This window comes from Diceros bicornis, chromosome 10 (genome assembly GCF_020826845.1).
Source record: "Diceros bicornis minor isolate mBicDic1 chromosome 10, mDicBic1.mat.cur, whole genome shotgun sequence".
Taxonomy (NCBI): domain Eukaryota; kingdom Metazoa; phylum Chordata; class Mammalia; order Perissodactyla; family Rhinocerotidae; genus Diceros; species Diceros bicornis.
Genome location: NC_080749.1, coordinates 61872757 through 61888482, shown reverse-complemented (window position 1 = coordinate 61888482; position 15726 = coordinate 61872757). Strand labels below are relative to the sequence as shown.

Sequence of the window (15726 nt, the reverse complement as noted above, 5' to 3'; positions counted from 1 at the left end):
TGTTCAACCCGAGCTTTTCTGCTACCGTGGGCCATCCAAAAAGAGGCAATACAGGTAGCAGCCTGATCTCAGAAGGTGAGGGAGGAGCTTACTTTCAACTTTTCTCTAAGCACTTCCACTTAGGAAGGAGGAGGAGTAAGGCAAGGAGCACGGGTTACATACACCAAGGTAACTTCCTGCTCTAATTTCACTGGGAATTAAACATTCATTATCCCTTCTCTCTCACACCAGTGATGACCCAGGCTGAGCCTCATTGAGGAGAACAAGAATGTTAGGGAGAGAACTTGAAGAGAAGAAAATGTCAATTTGTTTCAGATTCCAACACAATAATTTGGATAACAGTTTAAACTGGTTCCACAGGCACATGTTTTGCTTATATTAATATATTTTAAAGATCTTTGGTTTAATATGAAGAAAAATGTACGCTTAAATATCAAGCTTTAAATCAAAGAAGTTTATTCCAATTTTTATGTCAGAATGGAGGATTTTGGAACAGAAGTCACTCCACCATGGAGTTTCTCTTCCAAGTTGTTGATAGGGCTCAAAATACTCATTAATGGATTCCAGCAGCACTATAAACATATTTGTTGCTTTTTATTTAATCTTAATTTTGAAAAAACAACAAAAAAAAGAAGCTCCTGTCAGTTATGCTGATCCATGAAACACTTTGGATTCCTTTTGATTTCATACTACCAAGCTGAATGCAAGACTGAAAGAGTGAAAAGAGTAGGTCATCTAGAACACAATGGCATTGTAGCATAATTTCAGAATAAGTTACCTGGAGACTGTCCCACTACTTTTCCCAGATCCAGTCGAATTCATACTTCTCCCTTTCTGATGAAACTGTAGTCTTCTCTCTTTGGCCAAGATGTTACTGCTACAAAGAAAAGTAGATTATATAAAACCTTATTTTCATAAATGTTCTTCAATTTTAAAAAGGAAGAAAACACACACAGTTACATACCAGTTTTCAATCTGAGCATCAGTTTCATGGAGGTGGTTGGCTATAGGTAAAAAGAATAAATGCAGAGCAAAATTTTAGTAGGACAGTAACTATTATGATACAATCATCAAGAAAGCAAATTAGCCACAATATTATAGCTAAATGCCTAATACGCCAAACTCTTGTCTTGGCTCATTAAATTTGCAGATCAATAAGAACAGTACCAGTAGCTTTTGGAGGGTGTTTTTGTTTTTGTTTGTTAGTAGTATAAAACTAACTACTTCCACTGAATGTTTACAATAAAAAGATATATAGATAACCAATTAAACTTCTTTGTTTAACAGTTTAGAAATAAGTAGTAAGAAAAAGATACACAGCATATGTGGTATATGTGGTTCTAATTATTATGTTTAAAAGCTGTTAATCAAGAATACATTAAGAGCAAAAACATGATTTAGCCTTAAGTGTGACAATAGTATACATCAACTTCCAATGTGCTTTTTTTAAGGCTCAAAATTCACTCCAGTTACAACCAATTTTCCATGCACGTACTTTGAAAATTTCTACTCATTTCAACATAAGTTTTCTTTTAAAAATTATCTTTCAAGTGTATCTACACTTACAAGTTCTAAATAGATAAACGTTGCTAATGTTAAGTTTAGAATGTTTTAAATTTACTCTATTTAACTTTTATAGACAAATATAAAGAATGAAATTAATCAAAAACGTATCTATTTCAACACACCAGAATTTTTTTTCATTTCTGATCTGCAAAGTCGTGGCAATTTCTTATGTTTCTTTGTACATCCACCAGAGAAATGCCTCACACACAGCACTCAATATTTACTGAATGAATGAAAATAATCTTGAAATGATTTTCAGTAAAACAACACAGTAGGTCCACTCTTCTCTGGGACTCCTTTTTAGGGTCTGGTTTCCAATAAAATCATTCAATATGGATGAACAGGCAGAGCACAGAGCAGTTTTAGGGCAGTTAAAATATGCTGCATGATATCATAATGATGATACATATCATTATACATTTGTCCAAACCCATTGAATGTATGTACAAGACCAAGAATGAACTCTAATGTAAACTACGGACTTTGGGTAAATATGATACCTCATTACAGGTTCGCCAGTTGTAACAAATGTACTACTCTGGTGGGGGATATTGATAATGATGGAGGCTATGCATATATGGGGGCAGGGAATATATGAGAAATCTCTGTACCTTCTCCTCAATTTTTCTGTGAACCTAAAACTGCTCTAAAAAAATAGTCTTAAAAATGATTTCCATATTGTGAAACTACTAAGGCAGATATCAAAAGTGCTATTTACAGTAATACTGAAATGTATTTTAATAAGGGGTTGACATGTTCAACTGTACTGATTGGGAAGAAGTTAAGTTTAAGTTCTTTACAGAGTTTATTCCTTAAAACCCTATTAACAGCAATAATAAAAACTAATATATTCACATATTCTAGGGTTTTCAATGTTAGAAGTTTCCAAATAAGTAATCTATCATACAGATTGATTTAAAAGAGCAAAAGATCAAGGATATTAAATTCAGTGGATAAATTCACTACTCATCAACTTATAACTTTGAAAGATTAAATAAAATCCTTAATTTTTTCTTTATAAAAGGCACACATTAATAACACAGCTATACAGCTACCAATAATCTAAAAATATCAGTAAAATAATAAAATAATTTAAAAAATCATAATTTTACATTGTGGAAAGCTTTATTATGAATCCACAGGAAAAGATTACATAATCTGTGAAAATTTAAACACAGCACAATACACTTTTAAAATGCTAATGCAATCATCAGCATAATTATTTCTAATGAAATTCTAATAACTCTATTTTGTCTTTAACTTTTAATTTTCTAAAAATCTGGAAAAAGCGGAAGGGAGAAAAGACAGGAGACACTTGAATGCAAAGAGAAAGACAGGCTGCAGCTGTAAGTCTCACATAAGGCTACCTCACACTAAAAATAAGCTTCAATTTAGTTTTCTCATGTATAAATATTTAAGCTTCCTTCCTTCTTCGGGACAATCCTTCCCTCAGTTTTATCACCATTGTTTGCCCCCAAACAGTTCCTTTAAGAATTTAAGTCCAAGCAAGACATACAGACATTTCATAATGGTTTTTCAGAGCCATTCCTACATATATCATACAGGCTCTGACTAGATTATTAACACACAAAAGCTTCTGTAAAATATGTCTGAGCCATTTTCAAGACCTTTAAATTTGCCTCTGAAGATCATAAACCTGAAAGCACTCGACTTTCTCTTTTTTTAAAATTTTAAAACTATATGAAAATACAGTTCTTCCAAACAAATTTACCTTCAGCTCCCAATGACAAATCATCTTCAAAACTTCCTCCATTTCTCACGAGCACACCTGAAAGAAACATTAGAAGATTCATCCTGGTGTTCTGCTCTTCCCGACTCCCACATAAAAACCACTGTTTCAGTTAAAACAAATTGACCAAGCAAAATGTAAGATACATTAAAGTGTTTCAGACCCGAATGTACTCAGACATTATTCTGATTATATAACTTCAAGAAGCAAGTATAAGCTTTTACTTTATCGTAAAGAAACCATGATCTGCAGCGAGGTAAGTTGTTAGAAGTCAATCTACAGGCTATTTTATACTTATTCAGCCTTTGAAGATGCTCAATCAAATAACATTTCTTACTGAAGAGCTTCATGGAAAACCAGATCCTGGAGCAATCTTTCCTTTTGCCTTCCTTACATTAAGTCAGCAACTCAAGCTCGATTTTCCTGATACTGTGAACGTTTTTTAAATGCCTTGCCACTACCTGCATATTCTTGTTGTACTTTGAACTTTAGAATGCTGTCTTGCACAGGTGGTAAAATTTCAGGTGTGGCAATGTCAGTTAATTTAAGCAAGGAATTGCTGCACGAAAGCTGACCTGGTTCACTCAATATATATTTTCCTTATGTTCATGTATCATATTTCTAAATTTAGCCTTTATAATATCTTTAGACAATAAAAATATGAGTTTCACATTGTGGGAAGGTTTGGTAATTTGCTTAAACTCAACACTGTTTTATGATTTATGACAAGGTTTCTCCCTTTTGGCTTCTATCTCAGAACAGCATATTTTATAAACATAAACATCAGTCTTAAATGCATACATAGACTTTCACTCAGAGGACAAATGAAGTAGGACCCTCATAAAGAACAGATTTAGAAAGGCAACTTTCTCTTACCCTTGAGTGTACTACTGCTTTGCTCATCCAGTGAGGCTCCCAAAGGGGTACTGAAACCACAAAAACATAGAAACCTTAGTCTTGGAAAGCTGTCACTGCACAGCCTTACACCTACAGGGTTCTAGCGAAGCAAGCTTCTAATCACAGTTTAACTCTCCTCTAAACACACAAGGAATGCAAGTAGATTACATAAGTAATATCCTACTAACTAAGCAAATACCCACCGTCAAGTCAGTTCCCCAGGAATGATTTAATCACATGTCTGATCTGCCAGCAATTGAGAGCAAGAATGGCAATTACAAATGATATGAACTGGTATTTTCTTTACAAAAACAGAAAAAGAAAAAGAATGACAACAGGCATTAAGAAATGTCTGCTCCCTTCAATCCCTTCCCTAAAAACAGGAAACAGAATTAAAAGAAAACAAATCTTTACCTCAATAAAATTAAAAAGTCCAGTTAAAAATAAGGCTCAACAGTTTTCTTAAACCTCATCTGTTGAATCTATCATTAGCATTTCAGAGCACCACTCAGGGCCTCCCTTACCCCAACGACTACGTTTTTTGATATAAATGGAGAAGCCTGAAATTTATTTTTAGCTTTTAAACTAAAAAATACATATATTCTTCATTTAACTCTGCAAAGAAAATTACTAACAAGTCGGCTTGAGAATCAACGTTAAGAACTAGCCATTACTAAAGTTCTTTCACATTCTTGTAGTCCAAACACAGATAACTCAGAAATCTTTTTTTAAATGTTTTTCATTTCCTTCTCCAAACTAAGTTCAAGTAAGAAACAGATTGCTTATTTTGTGATACAAACCTTTTTTCAGTAACAATTTATACGTGTCACAAATTCACATCAGACATGGGATCAATCATAAAAATATCAGTTTCAAAGAAATATTATTTAAATGCCAATTAAATGTTAAAACTTTCTGCAAACAAATATACAAGCAATGGCTGTTCTTTGAAAATTAGTGCTTTTGAAATGTAAAAGAATCACAAGCAATTACCATAAAGATATTAATAAAAGCTTAGAGCTAAGTTTTTATATATATTTTAATAAAACTCTTAATTTATGCCTTCAAAAAGGTCAATCTTCTTCCCTGATGGCTACTTTCTTAGTTGGGACAAAACCCTGTATTACTGCTTCTGCAGATGTTTCTACGGGTCTATACACTAAAAGAAAATGGTAAATAGGCAGAATATAACTGGCATTCTCCTTCAAAAACAAGTCCCTCACTCTTATAAGCGCTCTCCAAATTCTATATATACTCTTCCAAATTCTATCAAAAACTATCCCTTCACTTGTTTCCACTTAGCCAAAAAAAATGGGTATCAAAATAAAGACTCCCTTTAAGGAAAGACAACATGGTATGTTTATTCAGGATATGGACAGCAAAAAGAAAACAAAGAATATTTGAGAACTTATCAGAGGTAAAAATGCTGTCTTCAGATCATTTGTACATAATGTATAAAGCAGACAGATGCCCAACTCTGGGAGGGATCCTAAATTGTTATAGGAAAAAAAAATACAGTTGCATATATTCTAGCAGTCAAATCTGTGATAATAAAGTCCACTTTAAAAGACTATTTGTTCCAGCTTTCCCGGGTACAAATGAATGTCCCTTTTGTACAGAATAGGTATAACTGTAGGGAATAAGAAGAAAACCTATGAAGGAAACCCACGAGGGAAGGAGCAGCAGACTACAGAATCTGCCTACATATAAGTCACGATTAGCAAAAAACTTCTGGAATTTTCAGAGATGCTGTGTCCTGGTGAATGCTGACATTCGCCTATTGTATTTATCTTAAAAGATGTACTTATTTACTGTCTACTTGATATGATCTCTTATACAATCTTAATTCCTATACATCATAAAATAAACATAATGTGATTCTTCTCTTGCTCTTTAACTTTTATGTGTGTGCATCTTTGGAGAGAAGGTCCATATATTTCATCATCTCTCAGAAGTGTCTGTGACACCCCCAATAAAGGTTAAGGAGTTCTGTAATGAAAAGCGTTCATATTGTGGCATATACGAGAATCACTTCTCCCTCCCCAAAAAAAGACTTCCCAAACTCTGGTACTTAAACAAAAGATTAAGAAAAGCCCCTTGAGATGGCAGAAATATGCGCAGAAACAAACAGCCTAACAAAAGTTAAAAAGCAACATTCTTCACAAGAGAGTTTACAAGTAGCAAACAAGTTGGAAAAAAATAATTAAAATATAAAACAAGCACATTTTACTGTAGTAAGATTTACTTGCAATATCATTCATCTCCTCTGTACTTTATCAAACATTTTTGTACCAGCTCCCAAAGCATGTAATTAAACAGATTTACACAGTCTGAATGCCTTCAAAGCTCTATTTCCCTTCTGTGAATTCCAGTGCCATCTGACAAATGCACGTCCAAGAAGTAAACTACAAGAACAAAGTTAGCTAGTTTTAATAGCTCTCCAAACAGAATGAAGGCACAGAAATAAAATTAAAGCCCGGTTAGCGTAGTTAAGTAAATTAAACTAATCTAAAACACATATGAACGGGAAATGATTTGATGCCAGATGTACGGATGTCAAAACAAAAGCAAAATAAAATATTGCATGAAATGTGAAAATCCTTTCGAATAAAAACAAGTCAAACATAGTAACACGGCATGATTATCTGTCGTAGGCTTCTGATCTCTGATGCTAACATCATGCAGCAGATCTGAAGTCCTAACAACTGTCAACAGGGTCACCAAATAATCAGCGGTCATACTTCCATGTCTAATCACTTAAACGAGGAAGCTGTGCGCCGGCTCACTTTCCGGTTTTTAGCTTACAACGGCCATGGGACCCACAAGGAGCGGGGCACGAGTCACTCTGCTCGGGCGTCCCATCTGCGCGGATCTCCCTCCGGGACACGAGCGGCGCAAGCGAGGACTCACCGGCAGTCCTTGAGCCATATAGCAATCTTCTCGTTGGGCACGTTTCCTGCGGGGCAGAGCGAGGGGACAGCTCGTTACAGACCCGAGGGGGACTCTGATGGTGGGGTCAACCTGGACACTCCCATGTAGGAAAATCGACTGAGGGCAAATGCAGCCTAAGCAACACGTCTCAGCGTCCATCTGAAGGGAACCGAGATGGCACCGGGGTGTCTATGTTGACGCTGGCGTCGCCTTGCCAAGCGCGCGCGTTTAAAGGTCGGAAGCGTCCCCTCTGCCCTCGGCCCCTCAAGCCCGGCCGGACCTTCCAGAACTCCCAGCAGTCGCCCAGGGCGCACGAGACTTTCCCCGCCCGCCAGCCCGAACTTCCCCGCGTCCCCGCCGCTGTCCGGCCCGGCGCACCGACCTCTCCCCGCGGCCGCCGGCAGCTTCGCGCCCGGGAGGTCCTCCTCGTCGTCCTCGTCCTCGTCCTGCGTCGTCGCTTCTGTGGACAGGTCCTCCGTCTCCGACGCCTGCCAGGAGCTGCGGCACTTGGCCCAGGCCTTCCTCCTGCGACTCGCCACTTGCCACTCCAGTTCCTCCTCCGCCTCCGCCGACGCCACCAGGGGCCGGTCCATGGCCACACCGGGGGCTCCGCGGCCCCAGCCGGAGCCTGCGCGAGACAAGGCGGCGGCGGGGACCCCCGCCCTGCTGTCAGCGCCCTGCCGGGCTGGGGGCCCCTGGGAGCCGGGGCGGACGCGGGAGGAGGAGAAGAGAGGAGGAGGAGGAGGAGGGGACGGGAGGGAGGGAGGGAGGGAAGGAAGGGGAGGGAGGAGGCGGAGGGCCGGCGCTTCACATGAAGCCGGCCTGGCGCGGCGCGGGAGCGCCAGCGGCCCGAGCGAGCGCGGCTGGGAGCCGAGCGCCAGCCGGCCCCCACCTCCCGCCTCCGCCGCGCGTCTGCGCGCCCCTCCCTCGGCGGCGTCCACGCCCCCTTCCGGCCGGGGGCGCGCGGGGCGGGGCGCGGCGGGTGCCGAGGGGCGTGACCCGCCCGCCGCCGAGAAGCGCCAAGGGGCGAGATTTGTGTGCTTGTTTGTTTGTTAGTAATCTTTCTTCTTCTCTATTTCTCCTCTCTGTGTCTAAAACAGAAAAAATGTGGGAAGGCCAAGTCTCGCTAAACGCCCGTCTTCACCGTCTCCAAACTAGTGTGTAGTTGGGCTCGCTGAAACTTACTCTGCGAGGAATTGTGGATAATCATGACAGAGAGAGGCGCGTGTTTGGTATTTCTTGCCAGTGTCCTAACTGGAAAAGACCAAGCTTTGTAGACTGCTACTTTCGTGCCTAAGAAAGTGCTTTATCGTGGTTGTGTTATGTATCAAAATGAATTGAGAAAGAATATTTAATCTGGAAATTCCATATTTAAGTTGGACATAAAGAGGTGGAGGAAAATAGAGCACAAAATGGCCAGGAAAATGTAGATATATTTGCTTGGATATTGGTGCTACAAGATGCTACAAGAAACAAATGTCAAGGTTCAGAAATATTTTAAAAATGAGTATGAGCATTCTCTTTTGTTAATTTTTAAATCTCATTAGAAAGACTATCAAATCCTATTCAGAACCAGACATAAACGTCTAATGGTTTACCAGTATCCGCAAGATCGTATCCAAAATCCAAACTAACTTTGCAGAACCATCAAAATATCATTCTGGGCCTTATGTATGCTGTGAAATGGAAGGGGAGCTAGAACAGTGATACCAGTATCTCATTGGCTTGAAATTTCACTGTTTCTTTGCATCTTAAAGACTTTTCAGCCTTCAAGAGTCCTATAGAAAAACGCAGCTAACAGTTTAATGGCCCTCCAGAATAGGACAGAGTGTAGCTGCCTGTAGGAAAGGAAAGCAAGAGAGAGTGGAGGAGGTACCTAGAGAGGAAGCACTGAAACGGCTGGTGGAAAGCCACAGAGAACGAACTATGCCGCCTTCATAGCACCATTCAGGGCCCTGATGGACCCCACCCATCTGCTGCTCCCAGCTTCAGTTCTAACATCTCCACATGCTGTTGCTGATTCTATGTCTTCACCTCTCAATTCATTCCAGTTCTTTCTGTCCAATACCTCATGATCTTCAGGATCCAGCTAAGCCAGAACTTTTCCTCAACTACATCTTTCCACCACCCCCAGGCACATCTCTCTCACAATTCCCTGATAAACAACTGAATGTCTACATCATTTATTTGGGGACTGATTTGTGCAGTAAATCAAATGGCCTCTGAGGATATGTTTGACTTCCCAGCCAGACTGTAAACTGTGAGAGAGTAAGGAACATTTCTCGATGTTCTTGCACCCCTTACACTTTTAGTACAGTGCTGGTCCCACAAGGAACAATGAATTCTCTTGAAGTAAATTTCTATTCTTTATGTTATTCAGAATCGACAGTCCAATGGAAAGAATATTTGCTTCATGTTGTTTCTCTAAGGCACATTGTCTTTTGGTTTTGTTGTTATTTAAATACACTTTTAGACAACAACAAAGAATTCTTGAGAAAAGCGATAATGAACCATATTTTATATTTAAAAAACAAACCACCAGAGTCAAATAAGAAAGGAAAAAAAAAGAAATTACCAGCAGGTAACATTAGAATAAAGTAGAGCAATTGTTGAATCTCTAATAGCACAATCGTATGTTTTCTTCGACATGATAATTTTTCATGCAAAATGTTGAGGGTACAGAAATAATAGAGAAGGAAATCCTTGAAACAGCAAACTATTTTGAAAAGTAAGGGGTTTTGTACTCGCAATTTTGAGATTTTAAAAAATGCCCAAGGTGCTTCATTTGTTCAGTAATGAATGCTGTACCACACATGAGGAGTGTTTGCCCTTTGTTTCTGCAAGGATTTTTTTTCCAAACAAGTACTGTTCCACACTGCAGAAGCTCTACGTAAAGAATAATGTCTGAGTCACTGATGCTTATGAGGTAGAGGAAGCAACAAATATATATTAGATGTGGATAGTTGCATCCAGCATGATGTAGTGAAAACAGTACAGTCTTGGGTGTCAGACTGAAGTTTGAAATCTGTTTCTGTCTCTTTCTAGATGTATGGCCTAGGGCAAGACAGCTAGGACCTCTGGTCATCACATTCCTCATCTGTGAAACAGCGATCATGATAATTACCTTCTCAAGGTGATGTGAGCATCACATGGAATAAAGTAGGTGCTCAGTGTAGCTATTGGAATTATTATATTGCAGAAGGCAAAAATCAATTAATTTCATACAGGGGGATTATTCTTATGCTAGGAAATGGCACCTACATGCTTATGCAGCTGAATTTTTTAAATGGCATAAATTCAGGACGTTTAAAAATTCAGGACTTTTAGGACAGAAAACATACTCTAGTTAAATTAGGCAGTTTTAAATGGAAAAGCTTATATCAAAACTGAAACATTATGTTCGGGTTAATTGCTTTAGTTATTTTTTGCTTTTCCAGTCCTTAACCCATGCCTCAAAATTAGAAAACAAGATTTGCTGAGTAAGCTAAGGCATTTTGGTACTAGCTTAGGTAAAGCATTTGATATTTTGGCTAAGGTTATGGTATTGTTTCTTCAATAATATTTATGGAATCAATAAATTTTATTTTGTGCATTGAAATCTTAATAATTCAGAATCTGATCACAAAGTCATAGTGTTACAGTTTACCAAATTTTTACCCCTTATTAAGACAAAAGGGAGCTAGGAGGTATAAAGTAAGTAGAATTTCAGATTAAATAAACAGAGAAAGCATCTTATGTTTTAATAGAATTGCCTGGAGAAAATAATTGTATATGAAATTATTTTAGAAAATACTACATATCATATCCTCGCTTCCCCACATCCCAACCCAGTCACAATGAGTGTTAAAGACTTGAGAAGTCTTCAAGATTTATTTTAAAAACAACAACAACAAGAAAAACTCCTTATCTTTGTTTAACCCAGTTAAACAAATTCAATATTTCAACATGAAATCTTTTGGGCCCCCTCAATATACCTATTAATATTTCCAGGGATACCAGTGGAATAATTTGCAATAGGATAAAAGAGAATGAAAGGAAAATATTGCCCAAGTAGCAAATTATTCAAAAACTCTCAAAGATTATTTACAAAGCATGTAATTGAACTATGAGAAAGGTGGTTATTCTGACTTAGATTGGCTTTTTGATATATTCCTTTAAGTTATTTTAATCATTAAAGTATTTCTGCTCATCCTGTATATTTTAAAGTGATAAAATTGCATATTTAATGTCTGTAATTTAAACCTATTACTTGTTCTTAGGGTTTGTCCACATTAGCAAGAATTCGAGGATTATTGTATTAGTTCATTGTCCTCATAAGTAAACATTAATAGAACCATCTGCTATATTGTGATGGTGCTCAGGGCAAGCTGCCCCAGGAAGCACCACTCTGGTTTGCGGATTATTTCGAGCTGAAGACAATAAGGACATTTGACCTCCCCCACTAACTGCCTAAAGAATCTGACATGGTAGCTCATTCCTGGAACAGATCTTCTATCATGATGGCTATAAAGATAATGTAAAATAGATGTTACAATGGGAGGGGCACCAAGCCCCTTTTATCAAAAAACTCTATCTCTCCCTGACCAAATGATCAATAGATGACCCTGAAAAGAATTGTCCTTCTGCCCTCTGAAGTCCCAGGCCACTACCCACCCCCAACGCGTTCCTTCGCCTTTAGCTGCAATACTTAAGCAAGCAGCTTAGACAGAGGGACGAGTTGCTCATTTCTGAGTTTCTCCCATGTATACATGTTATTAAACTTGGTATTATTTTCTCCTGCTAACCTGTCTTGTTGATTATTTGGCCAGCCAGAAGAACCTTAAGGGAAAGGGCAGAGGGAGATTCTCCCTCTTCCCCCTACAATTGATTTCCCTTATTTTCCCAAGTACACACCAGAAGGTGAAGCAGATGTAAATACTATAGGACTTTACCTTGCAACTTATTTACATAATCTGGGTAAATTTATATACTTCCCGATTTTGTGCGTATTGAAGATTTGTCATTTTATCACTCATTTCATCGTGCCCAGATCACAATTTCCTCAGTTTGCCATATAATGCTAAATTTACCCTCTCCGTGGTAAAATCTTGTAGACAGCTTGTTTTCTTTTCAGTGGCTCAGTTCTCTGGTGTTTCTGAGCAATAGGTGAGAATTGCTCATCTATTCTTCATCAACAGTAAGTGAAGCCAGATTATATAACAAAATAAGCTTTATTTGGTCTGTTTTATGAATTCTTGAAACAACTCAAAGGAGGTTTTGAAATCCTCATAACTGGACATAATTACATATGGAAAAGCCAAAAGTTTTTAAATTCACCTGTGAAGCCTTAATGCTCAAGTTTAGATTAGTCCTTTTTTCTTTTTCCTTTCAGTCCTGCCCTAAAATATTGCTTTTAAAGATCTCTGACATTTTGAATCATAAAAGCTTTTAATGAGGTATATCTGTTGATCTCAAATACTCAGTCTATGCCACTTGATATTAAACATTTTTCTGCAGTATACATGACAAAACAGGAGGATGTCATTATTGTATTTCCCAGTTTTAATACTGTCCTATTATGTGATCAATCTATTGATACACATTTTCTTCCTAATTTAAGATTAATTTCTAGCTCTTATGTTACATACATGATTTCTTCCTGTTTGAAGCCATTTAGAACTTTAAAAAAATATATTTCACTATGCATATATTTGGAATTATATATTTACATGTAAATCTCTCCTTTCACATTTTATGAGGATCAGAGAAAGGAAGTTGGTGACTAGATGAACCATGTATCTACCTAAATACTGATGTATCTTTAAAGCTTTAAATGGTACAGACCTCATAAACTTTTTTTAAAACACACACACACACAAACACACACACACAATGTCTTTTTTAAAAAATAATTCTGATGTGTGCCTGAAGCTGAATAAATATAAACTGCTGCACTGGCCTCTCCCACCACATTTCCCTTCTCTAATCTCCCTTCTGCAGCTCCTTCATCCCCATCACAGAACAAACACAATCTGCATTCAGAACAGGACCATTTACAAGTTGAATGGAGTTATTTTGGGTGAGTCATTGAAAACACAGTACAAAACCTTTCCTCACTCACCAGAAATGCATTTTTCAAATAAAGCCAAAGTGAACAAGGCTTGGCAAGTTTGAGGGTGGACAAAATGGGGAGAGAGCAGGGTTTCTGCCAGACTCAGACAGGATTCTGCTAAACCATGTTTGGCTAGTCTTTACATTCAATTTCCCTTACCATCACTAACCAAAAAGTACAAGAGTGAGCAGGTAGAACATTGAAACAAGGACCCTCCATTTCAACCAGCATTGTGATGGTGAGCAGAGCCAGTAGATCCTTTATAGCTTAGGGACAGTTTTAAGTCCCCCTTTAGGTCATTCTTTAATTCAGAAGCTATAAGCTGTATATACTTAATTATCCCTTTCTTCTGATTAAATCATTTTGACAGATTAATAATAATTATAGGCAATTTTTAGAAAGTCGTATGTAAATTCAGCATGCAATTCTTTGAAGTTGCTTTTAAAATAAGTCAAGTTCCATGAGAGTTGATCAAACAAAATGCTAAAGGAAATAGAGCTATAGAGACAAAAATAAGCTCGTTCCTAAGAAACTTTTAAAATTGAATTAATATAATAAAAGTCTATACAATGGCTTGATAAATCTTGGATATTTAACATGCAAGTATTCAAGATTTATGAATTAGCATAAAATTATCTATTTATAGAACATATTACTCACCCTTTATCCTGCAGAGAACTTTCTAGCAGAAATACAAGTGATTACTTTTCCACAACATGCTACAGATCAGTTGAGGCTCACATCTCGTGAACGAGGAGAAAACTAGAATCAACAAGGACACATTCTTAAACATATCATGGTAACTCAGAACTCTTTTGCTATAAAATTTGATAGTCCTTAAAAGTTGCCTTTAACACAGGTTGACCCAGCCCATTACTGTACACTGATTAACACACCCTGTAGAGGACCCTACAGTTAGAAGTGTTGCCTTTTCACAAAGGGTCTATCCTCAAACTGAGGGGACATCTACTAGATGTAATTATGCAAGTATTCTCCTTGCACTCTCGGTGAATTATCAGTTTCCAAAAGGCAGGGTGAGAATTGTTGGTTAAACGGAATGAAAACTCTTTGTTTGCAAGTTAATCTGGCTGTGGAAGCACCAGGGTCATAATAAACAAACACATATTTCCTGATGTAGTTAAGAACATAGCAAAGAACTCTGGTTTCCCACATTTGGGAGAATTTTTTTCCTTCTCTTTTATGGTTAAGCAATTGTTTGTAAATTATAAAGTAAGTACTTATACAGCCTTCAAAGCTTATCTTGCCCATCTAGGAATGATTTTATCTCATTTAGCTGTGTTTAAATATAATCTACATACAATCAAAAGTTAATGGGACCAAATATCTATTGATGGGAACCCAAAACTAAGAACTTCTCGGCAATCTTGTTTGAAGACAAACAGAAAAGTGAAGCAAACCTCCACTAAATTTTCTTTGGGGCAAGAAAGTTTATTACCGCTCTTAGGTTGCATATTTGGCCTGGATTACATTAGTACTAATCAAACAGCTTAAAGCTGTGTTTATTAGTAGACTGTTATTAAATAAAAGAACTCTAGGGTAAAGGTCAGCACACAGGTTGTTTTGCTTAATTTTTTAAAAATCCCCTGAGCTTATGTCTTTCCAGTTTTCTTCAAACAAGTCAGCCCCAGTTGGCACCTTAAAACCGTTAAATACTGTAATTGCAATCATGCTGATATTCAATTTGGAGAAATGCTATTAGAAAAGCAATTATTTCAGTGGACCCAAGGAAATAACAATGTTAAAATGGATACTTTTGATTGAGCACTGCTTGTGCCAGACATTGTATTTAGGGCTGGATTTATGGCATCTCATTTAATACAACAACTCTATAAGGGCTGGTATTCCATTTTATAGATAAGAGAAACTGAGCTTCAGAGAGGTGAATACTTGCCTCAAGCCATGTTTTAGTAAGTGCAGAGTGGAACCATGACTCCCCCCGCCCCGCAAAGCCGGTGCTCTTACCTAAGATATGTGGCTGTTTCATAGTACTCCAGGTCCACTGTTAGAGAAACATTAGCAATCGCTTACTCTTATCAGAGAGGGGATTCTTCACTTACAGCTGATGGGCAGAGGGTCAGTGTGACTCACGAGGGGAAGGATCCTAGGAGGCGATAATCTACTACAACTCTCTCATTTTACAAGGGAGGAAAACTGAGCTCAGAAACTTTAGTCTGCCTAAGGTCAGCCATCTAGTTAGTGACAGAAATATTCAGGGACAAGAATACATGTCTCAACAGCCCTACAAACATTGATAAAGGCAAAGGTAGAAAAACTGCTTTTGTCTTATCAAATCTTCTGAAAAACTCAGAGAATGTAAAAACAAAGATTTTAGTATCCAGGCTTCTTACCAGCCTGAATATTATAATTGATCAGTAAAGTTGATACTTCTGGCCCAAATCTGTAACTCCACCTACTCATATTTCTGGGAAGGACTCAAGGTTGGGGACAGTGAGAATCTCTGTAAACTTGC

General features: G+C 37.8%; 1 protein-coding gene across 4 annotated transcripts in view; it reads right to left on the bottom strand.

Annotated features, from left to right (window-relative positions):
- The window catches only part of ITPRID2 (ITPR interacting domain containing 2), a 44161-nt gene extending 30238 nt beyond the window's left edge, over window positions 1–13923 (bottom strand). For 2 of the 4 annotated variants that reach the window (XM_058549366.1, XM_058549365.1), the window contains exons 1-6: window positions 7527–7971; window positions 7124–7169; window positions 4193–4242; window positions 3299–3355; window positions 965–1004; window positions 779–877 (exon numbers count right to left, since the gene is read on the bottom strand). In XM_058549366.1, coding sequence (XP_058405349.1) covers window positions 779–877; window positions 965–1004; window positions 3299–3355; window positions 4193–4242; window positions 7124–7169; window positions 7527–7737 — 503 coding nt within the window. In that variant the 5' untranslated portion in view covers window positions 7738–7971. Of the gene's footprint in view, window positions 1–778; window positions 878–964; window positions 1005–3298; window positions 3356–4192; window positions 4243–7123; window positions 7170–7526; window positions 7972–13895 lie in introns of those variants that run through there. The other 2 variants (XM_058549364.1, XM_058549363.1) reach the window with 2 other exon arrangements.
- Window positions 13924–15726: the final 1803 nt, after the last annotated feature.